Raw genomic sequence first — 26,789 nt, 5'->3', positions numbered from 1 at the left:
ATACATTTGTTATTAATAAAAAATGAAATTAAAAATATTTCTCATGCTATATTATAGTGTTTTCTAAAGGACTTTTCTCCCAGGATCTAAGATTTTACAGAGGAAGAGAATAAAGTTAGATTCAACTTCCAAAAAGTACCTGCTTTGTCAAAATCAAGAAAAATTCAAGAGGTGCTGCAAACGAGTGGGAATATTTCTCAAGGACGAAATGCCAAAATCCCCCTTACATCAAATTCTTAAGAGACAGTCAATCAGAAAACAGATCCATAGGAACTTGCAAGACACTTCTTCCTACTGCTTTTCCAATTTCTATCTGAAATATGAGAAAATAAATCACAATTAAACTAATATTATATGTCTTACAGGAAAAGGAGAAAAAGCAGCCTCTCATGTCCCATGACATTAGTATTTGAATATACAGCTCTTATACAGGTATGCTGGAAGTTTCACTAGTCCCAAAGTTTCACTTGTCTCTATCCTTACAGTAGCCTGAGCACCTTGAAAAGAAGAATCTGTTCTCATTTTTGTATTGAGCAAATGTAGAGCAGACACCACCCCACCCAATTTTCTAGTTTTTAAATATCAATGCATGTCTGATCTTAAAGGCAAGCTTAACATTTATGTCTTGTCTTGGTGATAAAGTTCATGAATATATAATGAGAGCGGAACAACTCTGCTACTGATTAAATGTCAAAAAAGGTTTTATTGTCAAATATACTGTAAATACAGAAGATATACAACAAAGAACATTAATTGCAGATAGCTCTGTACAGCTTAAAAAATGCACATGATCTAAACAGGAAATGTTGATTTTCAGCTTCAACTATCAATTTTAATTTACCTTCAGAATGTACCTCCAGTCAACCTGTAAGGATAAAATGAGCTATAAAATGGCCAAACTCACCAGAATGAAATGCTTCCCATTCAAGGGCAGATGTTAGTATGTTGGACTCTCTACCATAAGCATTCATAGCAGCATTAACCAATCTATCCAAAACTCTGGATCTTTATTGAATTTATCTAAACCTTTGTGAACATTTAGAAGAGATATAACGTGAAAAAATGGTCAGGATAGATGAAAAGCTGGAATAGCCATCCTCACAAATTCAGAATGGGGTTTGCCTGCCCGTGTAGCTCTCCAGCAAAAAAACAAACAAAAAAACCCCAAAAACCAAACACCAACAAAACAAAACAACAAATAACAATAACAAAAAACAACAAACCCCAACGAACATCTAGCCGCTACAGCAGACTGCAGGTGACCACAGGTCAGCAGTACCTTGCTTCCGGGAAATGTCAGTAGAGTAAGTTTCTCACGTTTATACAAGATAGCTGTATGCATGACTGGGAGAAATTCTCCCTCCCTATCCTGTTGTACACGTGCACCGAGCACTGCCTCGGCCTTGACCGAAGCATTGTGTTGGGCTGGGAACGGGCAGGATATGAATCATCTGGAGAGAGGCCAGAGCAGTGCAGGGAGAACTGACCGGGGACCTAGAAAATCACCAGTATGTGGCACATCCAAAAGAGCAGGCTTGTTTCATGCAGGGAAGGGAAGGCAGATTGGAGACTCGCTAATAGCCTTCACTAGATAAAAGACATGTTCTGTAATAAAAGGGAATAAATTGTTCTCCAGACCCACACTGTACAGAACAAGAAGCGGCAAGGAAAGACTGTAACAAAGATGACTTAGGTTAAACATGAGGAAAAATGGCCATGATTAGTAAGCCTATAAAATTTCTAAAATTAAGCTGGATAACTATGTCAGACATGACACGGGCAGAGTTCTGGCTTCATTGAGAGTGTGGCTGAGAAAACAAGCTTGGAAGTGCTGTTCTCCTACGATCCCGAACACAGCCAGCAATACAGAGAGCAGCCTCAGGGGCAGTGCCAAACCGTGGGGTGAAACAAGCCCGTCCTGAACCCACCCTGCCCTCACTAAAGTACAGCTATTACCTGACCGAGATCTGTACCCTACACCGTAACACACCACACCGCAGGGTACAGCCTAGAGTGTTTATCCACAACATGGGATCGTGATCCTACATTACAGGCTCTTCTTCAGCTACAGGAACTGCACAGTTTGAGAAGACACTGCTATTCTAAAACCATCAGGTGTGTGCTTTCTGTGCCTCTCAAGATTAAACATATATCTGCAAAAATTAATACACAAACTGGCCATCCTAAAAATACATGTTAGTTACCAGATAAACTAATATCTGTTACATTTCCAAGATAATAAACACATTAAGATGACATTTGAAACATACTAAAAATCCATGTATTTTCCCTTTAGATTATGGACAAATTAGTAACTTCAATTATATGGTGCCAACAAGATTTTCTTCTCCATGACTAAATGGACCAGGTTTGAATATTCTTCATTGATCTTATTAATGTAAATTAAACTTCTAAGAAATTAAGAACAATAATTTAATTTGAGGAAAAAAGGTTGCAGCCATGGAAATTAATGATTTCTAACACACTCTGGTGATGCACAGGTACATTTACTCTTGGTCCGAGACAACATAGCTGGGCTTTCATAGTTTTAACTGGAGTGATCTGATAAATTGCTGCTCTTGTATACAGTTATGGGTTGGTTTTTTTCAAAGGAGCTAAAAACATAGACTACCCACCTGTATCTATTTTTAATTTGGTAATGACTGTACTTGCTAAAATTCTACCAAAATGTCACTCACAGCTTTGGATTCCAGCTTTTTTTAAGCAGAATATGAAGCAGAAAGCCTAACCTATTATGCAAAACAGTCAGATGCTTACTTTTAAAATCACAGAAATAAATGCAAAATCCTGATCTTCTTACAGATCAAAACTTTATTAAAGGAAAAAAAACCCTGAATATAAATATTCAAGATAGTCAAGGTATTCTATAAAAAGCAATAAGGTTCTGATCTGTGTATGCCCTGTTTACCCATACAGTCCCTACTCCAGAACAGAGGGATGCCTCTTACTTTGTGGGTGCAAGTAAAGGCAGAGTCACTTGAGACCACAGTGACTTCTGTCTCATCAAATTCACAAATCAGCTAGACATTTAAACAGCACCAACTGTTGCAAGTAAAACTGCTACCAAATCTCAGCTGCAAAAATGTCAGTTCAGGGCACTCTGCAAAAATCTAGTACTGAATCCTTAACTAAAACCCCACATTATTAAAATGCGGGTCTTTTTGGATTAATGCTACTCTTTCGAGTGAGAAAATATTCCAAATGATCACACCACAAACATTTCTTACCTCAAACAAATTAACTGTACGTTAGGGGACGTTTTTAAAAAATCTGATTAAAATCATAATTCATGAGACTCCTGCTGTTGGCAGCTGTATCACTATCAATGACATCCTTTGGGGGACTCTCAGCATGTGGCCTGTATCAAAGGTAATAAGCCAGTTTTCATCCTAACTTATATAAGCTTTAACAAGAACAAGAATGTTTCAAACTTTATAATGTAATTAAAATATTAAGTACTTTTTTATTGTTAAAATATCCTTAATGTGAGATTCAAGTTGACTCATCAGTATTAAAATACTTGCTTTTCCTAACATACCGGAATTCTTTACGTTCTGGATTCCTTACATCCTTATATATTTAAATGGGAAATTAAACAATATTGGTTAAGATGGTTGGGTTTTTTTATTTTCTGCAACATGATGATAGGTAGACAAGATTTTTTGAAACAGCGTACATACAAGGACCTCCAAAAAAAAAAAGAAAAAAAGAAAAAATTATGTATTTGACACGTGGTACTTCGGTATTCTTGTTCTTTGGTAGCACTGTGGAAAATCTGCAAATCACTAGGTGTACCTCTTAGCATTTTTGGCATCCCTAATTACCAGAGTTCATCTGATCCCCAGTTGATAGCTCATGCTCCCAGGATCACTTTTGCTTTTATCCAACCATGGTTTAACATGAAACACAAAATGCATTTCAGAGAGGTAGATCAGGACCGCACTTTTCTTTTTCCTTCACTTTCCCACTAAGCATCAAGACCAGAAAGGCAGAGATGTCTGGGGATGCTGTCTCACCCTACGCCTGCCTGCAGTGAGCAGCTCTGCTGCCTAAAGGGCACAACAGTACTCTTCACGTCATGTCCTTCAGCAGTCACAGAAGCCCACTAAAATGTCGGAATTGGAATAATTTTTCCTTTTAAAATGCAGTGAACCAATTGGTCTTAATAAAAGTTTATGCAGAGTGTCCTAAATTTGGTAGATTTCTGGTTACTATTGCTCTCTACAGTGCCACAGCAGTTCCTCTGCCTTGCAGGGAAACACAAGACCTCATCTTAATGAGGGACACTTCTGAGCTACCTGCTTTCCTTCAGCAGGTTGATATTGACCACAAATATCTGCTGCTACTAACAAATGTGAAAATTATAAGCAAGGAAAAAATGTAGCCTTGGCTCTACAGTGGCCAAAATGATTTACGACATCAAGACCTAGTGAAGACAACATACTTTGAAGGGACTGTATGAACTCAGCCTGCACTCACGTGTTCTGTGCCCACCACTCCTAATTACTTCATTTACGACTGTAAAAGTGTTTTAACAGACAAAATTAATTATTTTGAATAATCCTTCTGAAATATGATATGCATTTTAATTGTATGCACCCTGTCATTAATTAAAGTTCTCTACCTTTTGTTGCATTAATTCAAAGATCATATCAGTGACAAAGCAACAATTATAAGAAGACTGTTTACTAAAATTAAAAATAAAGTTAAAAGGTTAATGTACTCTTGCGATACTCTTAAAGTAATGCTAAAATGTTTTCAGTTGAGTTTTTCCTAGACATTTTTTTTTAGTCTTTAAAATCAATCTCTTTGTTCCAGGAACACATTTCCTGTCAATAAAATGAAAAATGATATAGATTTAGGAGGATAGTGGTCTCAGCGTAGCATCTCTCATATTATTATTCCAGTATCATCTGTTACAAAGTAAGACCAATTCCCACATCTAATTACAAACAGGATTTCAGAGTCATTAAACAAAATACATTTCCATTAGTGCTGCTGTAAGAAGATAGGGGAAAAAATGAAGATTAGTTCATGCTGCACCTCTGTTTTTCAAGCTTTGAAGATTTAGACCTCTGCACTCTAAGACTATAAATTTGTAATGGATCTGAAAGGTGACAGACATGTGAAAGCTCTCAATTCTATGCAGTTTAGCCATACCATTTGCATTTTGTCATTAGTTTATCTTTTGCTGCACTTAGTTCTGATAGTAGATATGGCAAGAATCTAAGAGAGGTTGTTTATGATTACACTGTGTGCACCCAGAGGCATTTTATTTGGTGTTAGCAAGTTGTTGTTTTTAATAGATATGAATCTTGATTTTCTGTATTAAATTTGTTCCAGCAAAAGTTAGAAATCATTGTAGGGAATTCTGTCTTTATGAAAAAAAAATGTACTTTATGCTCTGGAAAAAAGGAACAGCAGTTCTTTGACTTCAGATAAGATAACAGCCAAAATATGCTGAGGAAGCAGATTGTGTGATATGTTTAACTGTTGAAATATAAACTTACAAGTATATATATTTTCCATTCATAAACAATTACCAGCATCTAATTGTCATGAATCCATTAAAAATACACTCTTGAGAATTACCCACTCAAAAAGCACGCACACAAACCAGAGCTTAATAACTTTTCTAGAAAGAGGTCTATGTAAGATAATAACTAAATTTGCTTATCTTTAAAACAATTTATATTAGCTTATGATGTTATACAAACATCAATTAATTTTCATCATGTGGAAGATAAGTATCAAAAATCTGAAAGATTAATTCCTCTCAAAGAAAATAATGCCTCAGAGTTAGAGAAAAGCACAGAGAATTTCATTTTCAGAAGTTGTCTGAAGTTGTATTTCCGATATTAGTTTTAAAACTACAGCCAGAGCTACTTCATATTTCTCAATCGGGTGTCAGTCAATCCAAATATGTAAGTATTAGCTGATGAATCAACATTTGTGTGTGAATCGCATGTATTTACAATGAAATATTTTTGTTCATATTTAAATGAGTAAGAATGCTTTTTAAAAAGACAGTTAAAGACTCACATGCATTCAATAGGTAAATGCTTAAGAATCTATCTGAAATGGGACCTTAAAATAGTTTGCAGATGAGAAACAAATTCCATTTTGCCCTCCACTGAATCTGTGGTTCGCTAAAGCATCCTAAAATTCTTGGTATTAAACCCTGCCCAATGGTGGGGTAACACAGGTATTCGCTCTCCAAGAACCCCCCCAATTTGCCAAGCAGTAGATACACGTGCTTCTTGTTTCCCAGCTTCACACACAGAGCCGGGGTTCTTGGGATAACTGAGAGGGCCCGTGGAAGCCATCACCGTCAGGGAGAAACAGAAGGGAATACAGCAGAATACAAACAAGGTACAACCAAACCTGCCAACCAGCTTATCACCTCCTGGCTAATGTCTGAGGAACCGTATCTTAAAAAAGAAAACAGTACATCAACATCTTCCTCCAGAACGACCAGTCGCTGACTCCAGGAAAGCCTCACTCACATTATCTGCAAGGGATTCATGGCTCTGGATCATTCAGCAACCATGGACATTTTCTGACAAGCAGCAATGGGTAAGCTTTTTAAAGCCTCAGTGTTAGGTAAATGTTTTAGTCCCTTCACTCCATTTTCACTGAAAAAGAAAGCTTCCCATTACTTAGATATCCCCTGCAAGTGAGTTCAGGACATTTCCAGGAAACCACACCTCCAAACCTGCGTACAGAAGCACATCCTGAAAGCTGCTGTGCTTCATCACTACGCGAACATTCTTCCAAGTACTCCAGTCTTGGGATGAACACTCTTATGCAGAGCTTGTCCTCACTGCAGTCACCTGTGGGCCATACATGCCTGCATTGCCCAGAGGAGCCTCACTTGTACGTCAGACTTCAGCATGCCGCTCCCCCGCCCTGCGCTGGGAGTCACCCTGCAGAGCCAATGTCTTATTGCTTCAGAAATTATTTTCTTTTTCTCAGACACACGCTGTAACACGGCCCAGTCCTACTGTAAAACCCAATCTCCACCAGAGACACCCATCCCAGACTGATGGGCTGAACAGGAGCTGTGAGTGCTCTGGACTCATTTCTGATCTCCAGATCTTTTGGGCTGTGCCTCTGCATGACACTGACCATCACTTGCCCAGCCCGGTCCCATCGGCTGTGCAATACGTGTTACACCATGAGCCGTACCCACAGTACAATATCATCTGCATGCTTGAGGGAAAAAAAGCACCTCAAAACTGTCATCCTCTTTCCTGTCTGTCCTGCTTATCCCAGTGCTCAACACATTTGTGTTCGATGGGCATTTCAGCACCCAGCCGACAGGGAGGTCCGTTCAGCCTCTATGTGCTATTCTCGACTTCCAGCACGAGAAGCAAGCACCTCCACACTCACCACGGCCAACACAGGTACATATCTAAAGAAAGAGCTATCTCAGGTTTTAGGATGAAATGTTTTCATATACCTGCGAGGGCTGGAGTCAAACAAGCTGAGTTTTTGGATGAGATGGCACAAAAAGCAAAACATATCAAATTCTCTCCTACTTCAAGACTGTATATATTCCTCCTGGCAAAAGGACAGTTAAAGAAAATTAAATGTATACTTCACTAACTTTTCAATTGATTCTAAAAATATTAATAGTAGTTTTGACTGGTTATATTTTTAAAATGGCATGAATGTTTTGTGTTCTTTAAATAAAATTATCATCTTTGAAACAATAACTCTCTGCTCACTTAACACAAAAATACTTGGTTTAACAACAGGAAAAATGACTTTATGAAGTCTGCACTGCACTCAAGGATTAAAAAAATCTGTTCACTGGTCTTGTCATTTTTTTACTCTTACAATAAAATAACAGCCTTGGCATCCTGCTTTTTAGAATAAAAGACCTACCTCTTTTGACTTTTCAAGCACTTGAAAATTTTAAAAGAGAAAAACTAAAAAATGCTGACCGTGTAATAGCTGGGTATTCATGGTGGGTGGAGAACATGAAAGGTTACAATATGGATCTGTGCCTACGCATTTCTTTTCAACTTGAGCAGCATCCTCCTGCTTCTGCTAACTCGGCAATCATACAGCTGACAGATTTCTGGGTTTTCTAAATAATGCATGGGATTTTCTTTTAACATGTCAGTGCAAAAGTATCAATTCTGCCCCTGTGTCGTTTGTGATGCTGATTTTCCTTGACAGCATTCCATTAAACCAATGAGTTTTTTCCCTCCTGATGGTTCCTTAAATATTCCTCTGAGTGATGTATTTGTGGTTTTTTAAACAGATTGTGAAGGATGTTTGCATTTGTGAGAAAACTGCATGGCAGGTACTGAAGAGGAAAAAGGATAAAAAGATAACACTTTCTTTTTTTCCCTATGAAGAGCTTTTTCTCTGATCTTCATATGCCAAAAGCTAGGGTGTTTTTCCTTTCTTTTCTGCCTAACTTAGCTCCTTGTCTGGAAATTAAGCAACAAGACTCTACATACAGAATAACATTTTGACTTCCTAAGGAAATACCACTGAAACACTTAGTACTGTTTGATATCTCTCTTGGGAAAGCAAAACACATTTATTAAATCATGCATGCTAACTCCAAAAGCCAACAGAAGGAAATAACTGCTTTATTCTTTGCACTGAGGTTTTGTACAAACAGGTACTGTCACGGATTGCTATGCACTGATCCTTCTTTGCTTATGCAGCTTAAAGGATGTTCAGGTAATATCACCAATACTATATTTCGCAATCTATCCTTGGTGTTCCAGTTCTAGCACTTGTACAAACTACCTGCTGCCATGTTATTAAGAAAAAAAAAAAGCTCTGATTTCAAATAAGTTTCAATTTTCCCTAGGCAATTACATGCTAATTTCCAGAATCTACTACACCTAATTCTAGTATTGCATGATGATGAAACAGAAGATCTTTATAAACATTTTTGTGTTTATAAACACACAAAAAAAGAGAGGTTTGGTTTGGTTTGTCTTATTTCTACAGAACAGCAAAATTGATGACGTGGCTGGGCTTTGAGAGATCTGCACACACACCCGGCATACCTGGCTTCAGCTGCCAGCTTCAAACTCTTGATCTTACTCATTTTCCAACGTGGAATACGAAGGGCCACATCACTCCTGGCACGTATTACCAGTCATGTTTTACAGCATGACTTGCCTTAGCTATGGCCACCCTCCCGACCCAAGGCAGCCCTCAGGTGTGTGCACTGCCTGCCATCAACAAACCGCCTCATCACCAGGGACCCGCATCCAGCAGCCAAAACGGACGACGAGGATTATGAAAGACTTATGGCCACTGGGAATTTGAGATTTCAGAGGGATTACTTTCTCCCACTTCCAGACACCTATGTCCCCAACTACACGGTTCTCTGGATTCAACCTTCTTTCCCAGATCCTGCAAGAAGATGGGGACAAGACACTAGGCCACAAGGAACAGCTAGCACAGATCAGCTGGAATGTGGGGCCAGAGATCCTATAGTGCCAGATTAAACTGGAGATTTTTCAACTGCCTGAGAAGGCATATTCAACACTTCATATGATGAGTAGGAAGGTGCAAAAAAATTTCTTTCTCTTCTGCAGAGGGAGTGGAAGGAGGGCATTAATGTTCAAATGTATAACAACATTCTTCACAGCACTGTGAACTAATGCATTACTTCAATTAAAAAATATGTGCAAATTTTGGGGGGTGGTGGTATTTTTCTTTTTTTTTCTCTCCACAGTTTCAGTGTTGTCTCTTGCATCATTTTTTAAAAAATTATTTAGAATATTCCAGTACTAAACTCCACCATTACTGAGATTATAGTAGTATCACAAGAAGGAGGGAGGTAGGACCTGGCAGCAAAAGCATACTGGATGGACCAGAAGCAGGAAAAGAAGTGGCACGTTTACTCCCCACTTCCTTAGACACACCTGTAAGATTCAATTCCACACGTGTAATTTCCTAGAGGATAATATAGTATCTGAGGAAATACTGTTAGTGATCCTGAGAGTTAGAGATCAGATTTTAAATTGATAGCATGAACTCTGGCTTCAGATACAGAAATTCTTGAAAAAAATCCATCATCAAAGGTGCACACACAGAGAAAGAAACTACAGAAGTGACATTCTAGGCATTACTAAAGAAGCAAATCCAAAATTATTTCATAATGACTTCAACAGACACAGATGGAGACTGAAATGAATATGACAAAACAACCTCACCACTTTTGTATTATACTAATGGCTTGTGTATAATGACACATTTCCAAAAAATCTGGCAATAAAGTTTCAGGACTTAATACCAACCAATTACATTTTTAACTCAAAGCAAACAACAGCAAGAGACTACTCCACTCATCTAACAGACTACGGAATGAGGCGGAAAGCACACATCCTAATGTGAAATATTTAGTGGTGTGGTATCTTACGCTTGCCAAAGGAAGTTAATGTGTAACACTGAGGTAAAAGCCCAAACTCTATAGGTGGTTTGTTTGTTTTTTTTTTTTAAGCAAAACTGCAACCCTTCAAGTCTTTGTTACAGTAAAAAGAAAAAAAAAGTAAAAGGAAGCAAAAGGTCCTCTGCTCTGTATAGCTATATTTCTGATTTGACAGCTACAATTATAATCATTCAGACATCTATTTCCCACAAACTCTCCACAGCCATAACCTTTAGTGATTAATTATAAAGTTCCAGGAGCAATAGTACACAGACTAATTTCCTAAAACAATAAAAGACAGAATTTCTCATTTGGAGCTAAATGAAACACGAACAGGTTGTTATTCATGCTGAAATCTAGATGCAGAGTCATGTTGCAGCCATTACAGAAGCTATTAAACACAACCTCAAATCAAAGAAACTGTAGGTCTCTCTCCTAAAATAAAATGTTGTTCTCACTTATGAGGCTTCTGACTCTTTTGCTCTGTTCCTTTTTACCTCTTCTTAGTAAAAAAAAATTCAAAATTCCATTTTCTTTCTCATTTCGCATCCCCATTTTGTTTTTAACAGTCATTTAAACTGTAAAGAGTCTAGAGCAAAACAAACGGTAAAGGTTTCATGTACACAGAATTATCATGGTGTTCTCTTCACAGTGAATCAAAGTTAGAAAATGTTTATCAACTTCTAAACAAAATGCCAACTCTCTTAGTGACCCACCTCAGTCACCAAGGAGTTTTCTGTCGTGAATGTTTAACAATTCCTCTGTTATTTTTTATAGTGAAATGTATAGTTAAGTTTTTATATTCTTTTAATTTTTGTTTTCCCTGACACATCCTGCTGTACCTGCTTAATGTAAACCTTTAAAAAAAGATCCTTCAATAAAGAGAGAAGCCAGGCTTTACATAAATGATCCTAATGTTGGCATTGCAGATACTATAAAGAGGGGAAATTCTTATTTTTAATACAATTAGTTCTTTTTGTTAAGGACTTACTTCTCTGTCTGTAATCAACATCGGCACTCGATCCAGCAAATTTTCTCTTGGCAATTTTACTGAATTAGGCAATGAAAAAGGGAAAGAATTGAGAAAAGATCTTTATATAACTGATACCACATCCTTATACTTGAGCCTCACTGAAACTTCAGCTAAAGTCAGTGGGAATTTTTCCAAATATTTAAATTGGTATTGAGTCTGTTACAGAACTCACTGAATTGTTAAACCACTGAGAACTTTGATTTAATATGCATACTCTTGACATACTTTCAAAAGGCTTGGTATGATAGTTCCCTATAAAACTTGTCAACAAGGTAGCTAAAATAACAGTACTAATGTACTGTAGATTCTCGCCATATGAAGTACACAAATTCTGCTGTATCAGGTAACACACAAACCCATGAACATTAAAATTAGCAAGCTTTTGTACAGCAGCTTTTAAAAACTCTAATACTAACTCTGCATCTTTCCCATATGAAGCTTCTTTGCTTTTCTGCAGGAATTCTACCTTCAGTCATATTTCTTAGCATTCAGTGAAACTTCAGAATTCGTTTTGGACTATATAGAGTGTATAAGAATTACAGAAACTAAATATGCTTTTTCAGTGCTTTTTTTCTGAATTCAATATGCACTAATTGATTAGGGTCTGAGGGGTGAATACAAAATACATAACCTACACAATAGAAAGCTGGGTAAGGGTTTAATGCATGAATTAGAAGCCAGATTTCTTCAATACAGATGAGTACACAAAATTAGCAAAAGGCAATACCACTATTGGAAAGACTGCTTTGTGCATAATTTGTCATGAATTCAAAGTTATTCCTTTAGAAAATGAGTCTAAGACCTCCCAGCTGCTACTTTATTGGTCTAATAAATTACCATTTTGATGGTACAATGCATATACACTATACACCAGCCAAGCAAGCAAACTGTTAGAGCGGCTTCATCTTTAGAGACGCATGTGTGACTTCAGACGTGTGAATGCTGATGGGAGATCTGATTGCAATGAGGGATGAGACAATGCCTCTGTTCTTGAATTGATAATGAAAACAAAGGATGCTTAAGTTTCCAAAATGGTAAGAGTGTATTGTAGGCTTGTTTGTGTCAAAAAAAGTGAGTCCAAGTGAAACCACCCTTGTTGTAATAGGTATCTAGCAGCTTTCTGAGTCAAAACAGATCTCTCTTATTCTAGGTTCTCTACACTATCAAAGCGATAACCTCTTCTATTGACCTGGAAAGGACATTACAATAAACAAAGAAGATGTCCTCTTCAAAGGATCCATTTCTGACTTGAACTTTGAACCCACAGCACTGGGACTCAGGGAGCTTAGTTCAAGTTTATGCTAATGTTTATAGTACTATAGACTGACCGTGTTCAGTGTCAGTGCGTTCTACCCGAGGTTATTCCAGCCAAGCAGGCCATAACGAACGTTCATCATGAGTTTCCTTCATAGCTGTGGTTTGTAAGCATCCATTCAAGGAAAGAACAAAACACAGAAAAACCAGAAAGTTGGTGATTTACCATTTCCTACTTTACCCTTCTCCACTGAACTGTGGAACTCAATGAGTTCCAACAACCTTACATTTTGGAAACTTTCCATCATTTACAGGAAAACTGTAGACTCACTGTATTATTGCCAATAGAGAAGTCTTTTGTTACTACAATTATATTTAAGGAGCAGTTCAAAATGTCTGTATTCTAACACAACGAAAACAACCCTTCACCAATAGTTTTCAAAAAATTTATGAAGATGTCTGATGGGAGGAAAACTGGAAGAATACTGGAGAAATGGGTGAGTAATTTTGATTTGACTTTGGCAGAGCAAAGCTTACCAAAAAAAAAAGCACAAGAACTTCAAAGAGATTTTGTTTCCCACGCACAAAAGCAGGTGTGCTAAGAGCTTCCCTATGGCTCACACGCACAGCATTACTTTACCTGCATTAGAATTGAGTTCTTCATTTTCTGATTCTGTTCCATTTTGACTTCCACTTCCGTGAAGGCTATTCATTGCCATAAGCTTCATTTTCTGTAACTTCATAGCCTCTGCCATGGCAGCCGCTGTCAGACCTGGGAAAAAAAAAATAATTAAATGCAATATCATACTGTACAATCCAGCACTGAAAAATATGAACAAGAAAATTCTTTTCAGTGAGAATAAGTCACGTAAATTCAATACCCATTCATCATCCAATTATGCAATGTTATTCTGAACACTATTTTAAAGTTGAGTTATTTCAGTACACCATTCTAAGGGTTCTGTATTTTTAATTCTTTCTTTTTTTTTTTTTTACACATGTAGCATAAAGAAATATTTATTTAAGGGCATCCCTTTTGATTATACTTTTAAATATAGTTTCCTGCCACTTTGATCACTTTGTCACTTTGATCACTTTCTGGTTGACTTATTTAGCTGCTACAAGATTTCCAAGTACACTAGTAAAATACAGTATTTCTTAATTACAACAGTGCAAACCCAATTAACATGGAACAATCAATGCTGTACTACTATATTACATATCCAAATATTATTTTGTCTTTTTCTGAAGTCTGTTGGTTTGGATTAACATTATTGCTACTGGAAAATATTCCATTGGAAATGTCAGAGAAGTACAATACAGGTAATCACAAACTCAATACCACCTTTAAGAGACCATTAAGACGAGCACAAATTTACAGAATTAAGGGGCTGTTAGTGGTAGAACATTTTCAAGTGACTAACGCCGATTAAATTCCAATAGTAAAAGAAGAGAAGCAGAGTAGTGTCAGGCTACAGGTTACCATCATTACCATAACTTTCTTATTATTTACATTCCCAGTATTTTTTGCAAGAGTAAGCTTTTGCAGTGTTACCATCTTGACTTGGTCAGTAAGTAAGAGATCAGATTTTCTTTCAGACAGTATCAAATTACTTTTACTCTGGGCAAGATGTGACTGAAAATATCTTATCTGCAGCTCATCTATCTTGCAGGAAAACACAGGGGATAAGGCCATGTAACCAAAAAGATCACTACAGGTATAAATTGTTTATTCATTCAGTTATGGTTTAAATGGGTTTACCGTCTTCCAATATAGTATGACTTGCTTTTGTCATTTGCTAAATAGCAAGCTAAATGCTTCATTATCAGCTATCTTGTAATTGACTGTGCATATTTCCACAAAATCACTGAATTGCATTTACCAAAAACCCCATAATTTTTTGTTGGTGCTGCATGCTGTATGAACCCACAAAGATATCATACATCAAAACAGAATTAAATAATCTGCTGTTTCTGGAAAGTACTGTTTACTGAGAGATTAAATGCTGATTAAAGTGAACTAATAATTTTCACATCCTATACTGCCACACATCCATAAATTAAAATACTTTCTTTGAAAAGCTGCTATGAATTTGACATTTAGATTAGCTCTGCTGCTCCTATGTTATGAGGCTTCACAAAAGTTCTCATTATTTTAATATAACTTAAGTAAGCAAGCAACCCATAGACTCCAACTGCATAGAGGAGGGACATGTATTATCAGAGAAGGACACAGCAATTCTGTTAACTTCAGCAAAGGTATTTCTGATTAATATCAGTAAGCTGGAGATGACAGGTTACAAGACAGCCTCGTCTCTCCAGACCGTCTGTCCTCCTTCTCCTCCTCCTCCTGTCTTATCTAGGAGCCTCAACAATCACAAAAACAAATGGCAGTTACACACTCCTATATTCCCAAAGCACTGAAACCACATCTAACAAATATTACCTACACTAATTAGGCACTTGTTTTACCGTTGAAAAACTATATGATTTCATTATTAATATACACTAATTACAAATATATAAAAATAAGTCCAGAAAACATCATCAATAATCTTGTCTTTTAGGTCATTTAATGCAGTCCTTATTTCACAGAGAAGATCACTATACCGTAACAGTGCTCTTTATTTAAAAATATTTTATTTGTCTAACGTCCTTTACAATTCTTTTGCAAATGTACAGGGTTCTTCTCAAGCAGCTAAAAACCCCAGATGTTTAAACTCCTGTTTTTACAAACTGTCTGGCTGATATCACAAACACTTAATCCATCAAAGAATACATGTTAAATGATAAAACTGTTCACACACTTTCTGGAGAAGACAAAACACTCTATAAACTTTTCCACTTTTTTTCCTAGGGAAAGGAAGTGGGATTGCTCTTTGAGTGAATTTCACATTATTTTCACGAAGTTCAAAAAGCAAGCATCAGCACAAGTCTTCTGAGAAATTTACTGTTTTCAAGATTTCTAGGCACCGTGTGATTTGCCTGCCTGCCTGCACATCTGCACTATTCCTCCTTATCCCACAACCAATTCCAAGTTTTGAGGTACAGCCATCACACTGAGGCATTTTCAGAACTTGTACCCACTCACAGCCTACTCTCTTCACTTTATACTTTCAATCCATTTGCAAAGAATTCACATTTATTTTAAAGGTTACAAAAAATCTGGAGTCTGAACGTGTCTTTTTATCATAACTTCCTATCATTTGTATGTACCCAAATATGTATAGATGAACCAACATCCTGATAAGTATTTTCCTCTGGGTCAGTATTATGCAGGTTCCTGATACTGTAAGTCATAAAACTTTACTTTGTTTAAATATACAAAAGGGTAAAGAAACTATTGTTAAGGAGATAAACAGAGAACAAATTAAATTCAGACCTTTAGTAAAATGTTCTGAGAAAAGACAAGACAAAATTATTCAGGGCACTGTATAAAAACAAAAAACCCCAACCAAAATAACTTCTACTGAACAGTTGTTTCAGAAGTAACGAAGGCAGAAAGTGTACCAAGGAATAAACAAGAAAGAATAAACACAGTCCCAAAATCACCATGATGCCGCCTGCAGAAATTAAAGGTAATTATTGTCAGGCATTTTTGAGCTCCCTAACCAGACACAGCTGCCATAAGGACAACAGCCAAAAAACAGTGATGTATCAGAAAGCTATGCTGTGCCATCTGCCACACCAAAGTCACTCTACTTCAGCATTAAAAGTTTAAGAGTAAAGCACAGTCCTAATGCAGAAAGCACTACAGCCTGAAGATCCTGAGCAGTCAGGCGTAAACCTGAACGAGATATAGCCAATACTACCTCTAAGTCCAGTATCAGCACAAAGCCTTTATACTCTCATTCACTTATTCCTCAGTCTATATAATTTCTTACTTGAATTGTGATAGCAGTAAAAGCTCCACAACCCGACTGTTATGAGGCACTTTAAAAACAGTGTACTAATTCTTTGGCATTTCTGAAAGCTAATAAAGTTGAGGCTAAAGCAAATGGTTTCAGCAGTAAGGGTGTGCTACTGATTGAAATGATGGGAAAAAAAGTCCAGCAAATCACCCACTGGCATAATCTTCAATTAAGGCTACTGCTGCAGCTAACGCTACTGAAGCTACTATTTAATTTAACTATTAATAAAACTCCTTTCTGTAATTGACTGAGCTCCAGTTAGCTGAGTAGTCAAGAGGGCTATTCTTCAACTGACTTATCAAAAGATCTACAAAGAACTGAAGAATCATTTCCATCCTCTCGGATGAATCATTATCAGCAGCAGAATCTCACTTGAGTACCTCACTTTGAAAAATGTACTTGAAAACTGCTGTAACGTATACATCTACCCCTCTACTTTCACCTAAACAAAAAGAAAAAAAAAAAAAAAAAAAAAAGACCACTAGGAAAACCGACATGACTGGATTACATACTTCAAAGCTTCTGTTTTTTTTCTCTCCGTTCACACTTTAAATTTCTCTTCCTTCAGTTACCTTCTGCCAGCTGTGATCAATCACTAAACACCCAGGAAATACACGATGTATCGCTTATTATCAAACACGTACAAACTTTACAACGCTAATAACAACAAAAAAGGATGCATCTCATCACAGTAGCAAGGATCTGTTTTGAAAACTGCTAGCAACCATGTGGCCAGTGGAGCTAGTCCTGCTAACAGCAGCCCACAAGCCATCAGTTGCCTTGGTGGAAGGACAGCAGCTCCTTGCAGAGCTGCTCGGATCTTTAAGAGAGACACATCAGCGCTAATGCAGAATTCTCGGAGCCATGTTCTGGGTCAGCTCTCTATATATGAATCTTGATTACAATTGCATAACAGATTGTGATGGTGTATGCTTAGGTACACCTGCATCGTGCATATGGCAAAACAACCAACTGCCATTAGTAATCTTCAGTCCGTAATTTGAGTTTTGTCAGAACACTGTGTACTCTCCCTTTGACAAGTCTGCATAACTCTGCTGCGCCACACACAAATTTAGCCCTGAAATAACCCTTCAAGGACACACAAACTGGCACATTTTATGCTCAGGTTGCACTTAAGTAAAATTCTGCAACTGCATTCTAAGCCACAGTTAAAACACACCTAAGCACCAGTTTTCAAATTGAGGTTTTTGATTCAAATTAAGACAATGCTCAGCTTACTCAACATGGCATGCCACATGGCTCTGGGGAAGGTCCGCTGCTTGTGGGGTGCTGGAGATGGACTAGATCTGAAGTACTGTGACGCCCGGCTGCTTCCGTGAGGGCTGGACCCACTGAGCATGTCCCTGGCTCCCAAAGCCAAGGTACCTGTCGTACTCGAGAGGGTGTGAAGACCAGAGAGGTTTCTCCATCCCTTGTCTGCATCCTCTTAAATTTGTGGTTAATTGTTTATTCAAATACCCCCTATGCACACAAAAAGACTTCTGAGGATTATTCCTCTGTGAAATCTCTGGAATTATTTTAACAAAAATCCATTTTTACTGCATGGCCCAAAGATCACAACTCCAAGGTCATTCACAGTGTACTCTCTTCAGGGACAGTCTCCCATCGCGGGGCAGTGCTGAACCCACCCGCTCCCCTGAGCACCAGGTGCCAAGGGGACAGCATCTCTTGCGTCGTGTAAACATCACAACTTACTCATTGGCAAACGCCTTCTCAGAGACGTAAGAAACGAAAACTCAATTACATTCCCACGCTGAGGTACCTAGGGTGTCTTGCATGCAACTGAATCCCCCATGTTTAACTAATGTCCAGCCACTGAAAACTGGATTTTGATGGTGAATACAAGGACTCTGTGCATTTTAAGGTGACCCTAGGTATTTGCTAATCTTGTACACTAGCTAAGGTTCCCTAATTAGTTAGGCTGTGCCCCTCCTTCATATTAGTTTGAAAGCTTTTCTGTCAAAACTGTGAACAAGTAAATTAACTAAAGCAGAACTATGAGTAATCAAATCTTGAGGTTTGCAATTAATTAAATGAAACGGTGAGTCAGTGAACTGAAGAATGGTCTTATATTGAAACAAAACATTTAATTAAATTAACAGTCAACACATTGCAATTAATAATATTCAAAAGGAAATATGAAAATCAGTTTAGCCTTGCCATATTATTTCAGTCTAACAGTCAAGCATTGTGCACCGGCTTGTTTATTGTTTGCATTCAAAGCTGCTATGGGTCAAGTATGATGTGCTAAAACAGGAATAATGAAACATCTGGTAGTATGAAATGTTAATATGAGATACCATATTGCAAATAGCAAAAACAATTCTGAAACATCCAATAAATTAGGCCTTGGAAGACTGAAAAGGATATGCTTTCTTTCCCTTTTTCTTCAATAAGGAAATAAATAAAAAAGTAAACACATATAATGTACTTTACATTGTCAGAACTCCTGCAAGAATTTACTCATTATTTCGCACGTTCACATTAGAAGGCGGAGGCTTCTCTGTAGCTGAAATGTATCATCCTTGTTTAGTGATAAACAAGCAGGTAAAGCCCAGGTACTAACACAAAGAACAGTGAAATCAAATTATTGAATAAAAACATTAAAATAAGTTAAGTGTTAGAGCAGTTTGGAGACCAGTCCAAACACGTAAGACCTATTGCAGAATTTTTCCATTTTTGTAAACTGACTCAACCAGAAACTGCAGGGAAGAGTTTTAGCTCTTGTGCATGTTACATTTTCAGTGGCTGTACAAAGGTATCCTGGCTACCATTTCAGATAGATCATAATAATCCATCAACGTGAAACATTTGAGAGACTGTAAGGAAAGAACTTAGTGAGTAATTGGCCACTGCAGGCAGAGGATGGGATTTCAGCGTAAGCACCGTAGCGCTAAGCTTTATCATGGGCTAAGTTGTGTGAGTATTCACCCCAGGCCCTGGGAGGACACTTTGGAGCCCAGACTGAAATCCATGCAACATCCATTTGACAGTGCCAAGCTGAAATGTAGTCAATAGCCAAAAAATGTATTACAACAGTTGAGTTTCTTTCATCTGTTCTGATACTTGCAGCCAGTTGTTCTGATATTACAACCATATTTTAGAATTATGTTCTTCTCTCCCATTTTGCAAAAGGAAAGCACGTCAAACAGCAAAAAAAGGATTTTTAGAACAAAAAAAATTCAAGTATTTATACAGTACTTATACTGCTATATTTTTCAAAGTGAAAAAGAAAGACTAATTCTCTAAACACATTCTGTTAATGAAAGTTCAGAGACTACGGAAGATCACCCTTTGCAAAACATTTCAGACAACAGTTAAAAATTTTGAGTGGCCCAAAATTTTTAAATACCACCACTTTAAAACATCAAGAAAACTATACTATGGCAAAAGAACCTCACCAAGGGGGAAAAAAACCCCAACAACTCTAATGCATATTTGTCAGTTGTATGAAATTAATCTTTGACAGAGAAGCTCCAGTCAGCTCTCTTCTGCAATGGATTGTCACGGTCTTTACCTGACAGACCTTATTCTTCGCTTTTGCAGTTTCCCTGAATATGCCCTACAAGCTTCTTCCACTTCTGCAACAGCTAAATAGGGACAGACCTACAGACAGTTCTCTTCATCATACAACTTTCCTTCCTCCACAGGTCAATCGATTCTGTATCATCAACCAGGCAGTTGTACTGGGGAAAAAAAACCCACTGTGTGGTAATGTAATTTAAAGGCTTTGACAAACACTCAAGGGATCAGAATTAGGGTTGCACAAATGTTTCTGAATTTCTTATGACTTGATTTTGCAATCCCCTAGTAATTTCTGCTTAACACTGGTGCTAGCTCACATTTTAATTCTAACATATAATTTCATGCAAAAGTTCACATAAGCATAAACAAGGTAAAAACCTTCACACATCAAAACATTCCTGCCACTCCATGGAATAATTCACAGAAGTAATAGGTTCTCATCCTCTAATTTCACACTTATTTAGACAGTAGAAAAATGTCCTGATACTTAAATATCTATCTAGGGGTTCACTTTAAAATACGTGGAGAGTTTGCTCTCCAGATGCTTTCATGGCTGCCTCTTATTTAGGCTTCTCAACCCAGCTACAACCTCTGTGTTTTGTATAGCCTAATCTCGTTGTCCCCGATATCCATCTGAAAGACACGAACATCTTCCATCGAGTCTCTGTACCTGAGATATTTCATATCCTTGATCCACATGAAGATACAATGACCAAAGACCTGTCAAATTTCTCATTTCAACGCAAGGGGCTCAGTTCAATGTATATAGAAATTTTAATCCTAAATTGGTGCTTAAATCTATGATAGCATGAACACTCATGTTCAAGCTGATGCATAGCAATACCCAGCTACATACATATTTTACAGATGACTTCATACCCAAAAAGGTAGCTTGTATCTCATGTCAAACAAAATTGTAGCTTACCTTATTGGAGGGAAACAGAAAAATCAGAACTACAAAGAACATTGAGAGGGTTACATTAATTTTTTGCCTTCATTCTTATAGCGTGTCTCATGAGACTTGATTAATTTTTTGACATTTTCTGCTCTTTTTTATAATTATGCCATAAGAATGATTTGTCAAGACTGTAATACATAATACTTTTAGTATGCTGCACTAGCGTGACCTTTGCTGCCTTCTACATATTTGATTGACTGACCACCCCATTTTTGATCTGCAGGTTTCAGAAGTCAGAGGCATACATGAGATAGATGCATCAGCCACTGAATTATTGTTGAAAAGATTACAATCACTTTATACACATAATTTGTATGTTCTTCGGTGCATATCTGATGCGATTTTAGTCATGTCATTGAAAATTTTCAGCATAAATGAAAACTCTTAGACTACGTGGTATACTTGAATAGTATTTTCATACATCAAAAGACTGACAAATTCATGCATTAGGACTCAGATGTCAGTAAGGATAAGACAAGTTACAGTAATGCTCATAATCATCCAAATTCTAAAACTATCCGCTTACGCTTTCCCAATGCTGTCACAGACTAAAGATTACAATTCTTTGAGATAAGGACTGAAAAACTAAAAAATAAACCAGAAACATGTTAAATTACCTCCCTGAGAGAAATATATTTAATGAATTTCATTTATAGGAAAAAGATGTTTACTCCAAAGTCCTAAACATTCAGGAGTCACAGGGATGAATACAGTGGTGGTTATCATCAGCCCCAAAAGGCAATTAGCCCTTTGACTCTGGCCTCACAACCTGCAGGGCAGCAATGCTTCTGGAACTGCAGAAATTCTTTCAGGACCAAGAATGATACCGGCACGCAGTGGCACCCGGCCAGAGCTGTGCACGATCATCTGGCAATGCAGCCCAGGTCGGCAATCTCGGTTTTACTTGAGTTAAATTCAAAACAACCTGGACTGCCCACCAGCCTGGAAAGCTCCTACGCAGCCAGGGCCCTGGATGCACTAACGGGCTCAATGGCCACCTTCTCTTGGGCTTCAGACGTTTGGGTTCCTAAATTTACAGTATGAATACTTTTAAACAGAATAGCCCTCACATTCACCACAGACATTCTGTAACTTCCCTATCATCATGAAGCCTGTGATGGTGCATGTGCTGCCATCTGAAATCTGAATTAGTTGTTGTTATTTTTTTCTCCACGTTTATTCCTTTCCCATTAAATCAATTTATGTGGGTTTAAAGCACCTGTCCATAAACAGCAATGATGGAGAAATTGCTGAAGTTTTTGGAGGTGCTTTCAGTTAAGTACAAAAAGTCTGAAAGCTTATCTTGAGTTGGCACAAATCTCTCGAGTTTGTAAAATTAATTGGGCTGTAAGGTCTCTTGAGAATAAGGATATCTTTGTGATTTCAAGCTACTTCCTACCTGTGACTGGAAAATATCATACAAATACAGTTTTTGTATCAGATGGCACAGCTCAGCTGCATCCCAATTGTCTCAAATTGCAATTTAAAAAATGGTATATTTTAAGGATTGTAAATGAATACTGAGTTCCATAAATTCATCATGCTACTGTATTTCAGATGAAACTTCAATATGCTGTCAAGATCAGCACTGCTGTTAAGAGACTGGATTCACCTACTAGCCACTGCTCACTTCAGCTGGACCAGCTCAAGCAATGCTCTGGGCGTTTGAGGATCATGCTACACACAGATCCCTTACCTAACCTTTCCTAGAAGCTGAAGTGTTAGAGTGGAGAAATACTACTTCAATCTTTCCTGAGATGTTAAATAATAATTTCACATAATTACTCACCAAGCTACAAACAGCAGCAGTGAGCTCCCTCTTTACTCAAGATGGCAACTGCACCACAGAAACTGCTTGCAAATGAAAAGCAGAAATACTGTGAACAAGAAACTGTTCTTCACTATGGTTTGTGCTAGCTAGAAGGAGGGAAAACAATTTGTATTTGTTACACTCAAACTAGCTTAATTTGCAAGTGCAGATGAAATACTCGAGCAAGGATGCAATTCTGCCTTCCTCATAACCACTGCGATCCCCCAGTTATACAGCAATCCCTCTGCAATCAATCTAAAATCAGTGGGATCTTTTGCTAAGGTTAGATTCTTCCTACCAAAATTAGTGGGAATAGACCGCCAGCTGGGGTGGCAACTAGTGCTAGCTCAGATGGTAAAGTTTAAGTCAGGTTCCTCCACATAACACAACTTTGTAGTATCATCCGCTACACAGTTCTTCTTCCACATACGCAATTTTTCAAGACCTCTGCCAGAATAGAAACCAAATGCTATGATAACACAGCTACCACTGCTTTTAGTTACTTAAAGCTGAGAAATTTGTGGCCAGCTCATAAAACCCACAAAAATATTATGCTTATTTGAAGTACAATAATCCAGGCAATGGAACGAGGGAGCCCATGCACTCCTCTTCAAATGCAACCTCAAAAGATGCAACTTTGAAAGCATCATCATTTAAGAACATAAATACATGGAATAGTCTTCTGAGACCTATAATCACTTCCCAATTCTGGCTGTTGAATGAAAGCAAAATCTTAGTGCTTTAAGATCATCTGAAATACCACAGCTTATTCACAGTGAAAAATATTTTTGGATGGTGGTAAAGTAGAAAAATTCCCTAGCAAGGAAGGAAAATAGTTCAGTGAAAATTCAGGAAATCGGTGACACAGGCTCCAAGCCAGCTTTAAGGTAAAGCCTACCACATTTATTATTGCTATCAATTTGACAAAAGATGTGGAGCATAGTGAAGAACAGGACTTAAATTTTCTTAGAATCGTTGATTCTTGATATTCCCAAATGAATTTTCTATTAATTGTTCAATGCCAAATAAAGTAATGCATGGGGAGCAAGGACTAGACTCTAGATTTCTGCCTCCCCAAATGAAGACTCTACCTACTGTTACATTATGATCTTTCTCTATACACTTTTGACATAACAAAACCTGTTGGTTTTCCCCTACTTTTTTAAATTCAGGGAGTGGAAAAAACACATCCCTGCACACAGCTATAACTCGATGCTTCACAGTCATCAAGAATGTAGCTTTTGCTACAAAGTCCCTTTCACTAGAACTGATTATTTTAACTAGGATTTTGTGGTCAATTAGCATCAGTGGTGTGTCATGGCATATACATGCCATGTATTTCTTCTTTCTAAGAAGAAAATGAGATATTATAGATTAGTTTTTATTTCAGCAGGGTTTGGACAGCAATCCGAGTGGCCGTACTTGGGAAAGGACAAGCTTTCATGCAGATTTCCAGCAAATTTCTGTGAGGCAAGAACAACCACAGCAAATGCTGCCCAAACACTTCCTCAGGTCAAAGCTGAGCTGCTGTTTCGCGCACCTTCTGCAAACAGGTGATGGATATCTGAAGTTCTAATAATGCAAAAGAGAAATGAGGAGCCAGCCCATAGGCTGGAGAAACCAGATTTAACTTCTAGCTATGTTTGGACTACTGGTAAACACAAAGAGCTGTACTTTCCTCTGGGGCATAAATTAATGACTATTGATCACACAACCAGAGAGTGTACAGAACATGATTACAGAGGAGTATGTACCTTAACTACTTCTTCTTTTAAGCATTTTTTACTTCTGATTGTTCTGATCTCTCTGTTTTTCAGTAACTTTCATATAGTTTTGTTGAAGCTTATTCATGCACATATAGTTACGCAAATAACACAGGAGAGAAGTAATTTAGTCCCAATAGGTTAGTATCACCTTTGTTTATGAAGTTATGCCAGAATAGCTATTTCCATTTTATGCTATGCAAGGTAAAGAACATTTTTCAAAGCTGAGACAGAGACTGGAAGCTTATTTTCTTGTTCCAGGTGGTGAATAAAAGTAACACATAGAAGATGAACTACACCATTTTTAAAATCTTAAAAGGATGTGTCTCTACTCATTGGTCAAGCTGAATTAACTTGCAGCCTCCAAGCAAAATGCAGGCTCAAGACGGAGAGGAATAATTTAGTCACTGAATTGAAACACTCAGTAATCTAAAATTATGCAAATATCCTCTTTGCCCTTGCAAATCTTTACAGATAAACTCTACTGGTATTTACTCCTGAGTCTGCATCAGTATAACAGTTTCATTTTTTTCTAAAACTATGGCAACAAACATTTTTAGCTTAGGTTTTGTGCAACTATTTCAGTAGTCAAAGTACATTCAGTTCTTAAAACAGATTCTCATTTTTTTAAGTCAAATTAATTAAATTTACTTTAAAAATAAAAATACATTTAATATAAATTATGTCCAAAATGATTTGGAAATGTTTTAAGCCAATTCAGAAAAACATCACAAACATTGCAGGTATCTATTCATCTTGCTTTTCCAGAAGTCTACATTATGTAGGTAACACCTTGCATGCACTCTCTTTAAAATTATTACACTTTGCAGTCCTCAGCCATTTCTCAGTATTAATGTTGTACTCTTTGCAGCTCTCTTCTTAGATCTGAGAGGTTTAAGTGTACTTTACGCCTTTTTCCCACATTGATAGGTTATTATATATTATTATAAACTTATCCAGGTAATATTCCAATGTGTTTCCGGTAAGGATTTAACTCTGGGTTTAGAAGTTTAATATGTGATACATCTGTCAATTTAATAGTTTATCAAACAGACACATTCTGTTTCTTCTACAGATATGGCTTTTAAATAAACCTTTTCAGTATTTATCTACTATATCCTGTAGCTGAGATTTGCCTAGCAGTGGCACTACATTGATTAGAGGAGGTTTAATAGGGTAGTTACTGTGTATTAATTAGTAATTGACTAGTTCACTATGTTAAACATAACTCTCTACTGTAATTTTATTCCTTTGTGTAGTTTTAGGAACCGGTACCTATTTAGGAAAGACCTCCTCACTTCATGTAAGCTGAGAACTGAGTGAGAGACAGACAGGCTGCCCTAATGTGCAGGAACTTACAGATGACCAAGAAGCATCTTTATCATTCTACTCAGGAAATAAAGGATGTAGTATCCACAATCCCATCTGTCCTTATTTCTTTCAAAAAGCCACTAAACTGCTCATACTTGAGAAGAAAATTAACCTTTTTACTGATTAATCACTAGGCAGCTTTGACTGGCGAAGAGAAAATTGTATTACAAATGAACAGCTACCTGTTATCAAATTACAAGGCATTTTCATCAAAGGACCAAAAAATGCAGCACACTGACCAGTTAACATGCTTCCACTGACCTGGGGGGATTTTTCCAGTTAACAGCTTGTGAAGAATGCTTCCTTTTGATTCTTGTCTCTGACACAAAAATGATTGTCCCATTTAAACGCTGTTCTATCACATACATCAGAGAATCCTATTTACTCACACACTGCTGGAACATTAAAACACAATAGTGTGATTGTCTCTGGAAGAAAATTTTAAAGATTGACTTTTTTTTCCTTCTTTTTTTAAGAAAAAAAAAAAGGGAGTAAGATCAAAAGCTAACTTTAATAGATGTTTGACTAAGGTCACACTCCTAGGAAATGGAACACTGAAGATGAAAGAGAACAAATAGATTTGGCTTTTGATCTCAGCCAAATGCATTTGGCATTGTTTAGCTTTTATAGAATACTTCAACTTTAAGCCGTATCATGACTAAAATGAATTGGTTGAAGTCCTGAGGTTTTAATCTTCAGTAAGACTTCAAC

At 37.3% G+C, this 26,789-nt stretch overlaps 1 protein-coding gene across 5 annotated transcripts in view; it reads right to left on the bottom strand.

The window, feature by feature from the left end:
* DACH2 (dachshund family transcription factor 2) overlaps window positions 1–26,789 on the bottom strand; it is a gene marked incomplete at its 5' end in the record, with an annotated part of 310,315 nt that overhangs the window by 88,146 nt on the left and 195,380 nt on the right. For all 5 annotated transcript variants that reach the window (XM_080365637.1, XM_080365633.1, XM_080365635.1 and 2 more), the window contains one exon: window positions 13,360–13,491. In XM_080365637.1, the coding sequence (XP_080221763.1) occupies window positions 13,360–13,491 (132 nt within the window). The remainder of the gene's footprint in view (window positions 1–13,359; window positions 13,492–26,789) is intronic.

The sequence above is a fragment of the Falco punctatus genome (genome assembly GCF_963210335.1).
Source record: "Falco punctatus genome assembly, chromosome: 15".
NCBI lineage: Eukaryota > Metazoa > Chordata > Aves > Falconiformes > Falconidae > Falco > Falco punctatus.
Note: the sequence above shows the minus strand (reverse complement) of the source record. Positions and strands in the feature narration are given on the sequence as shown.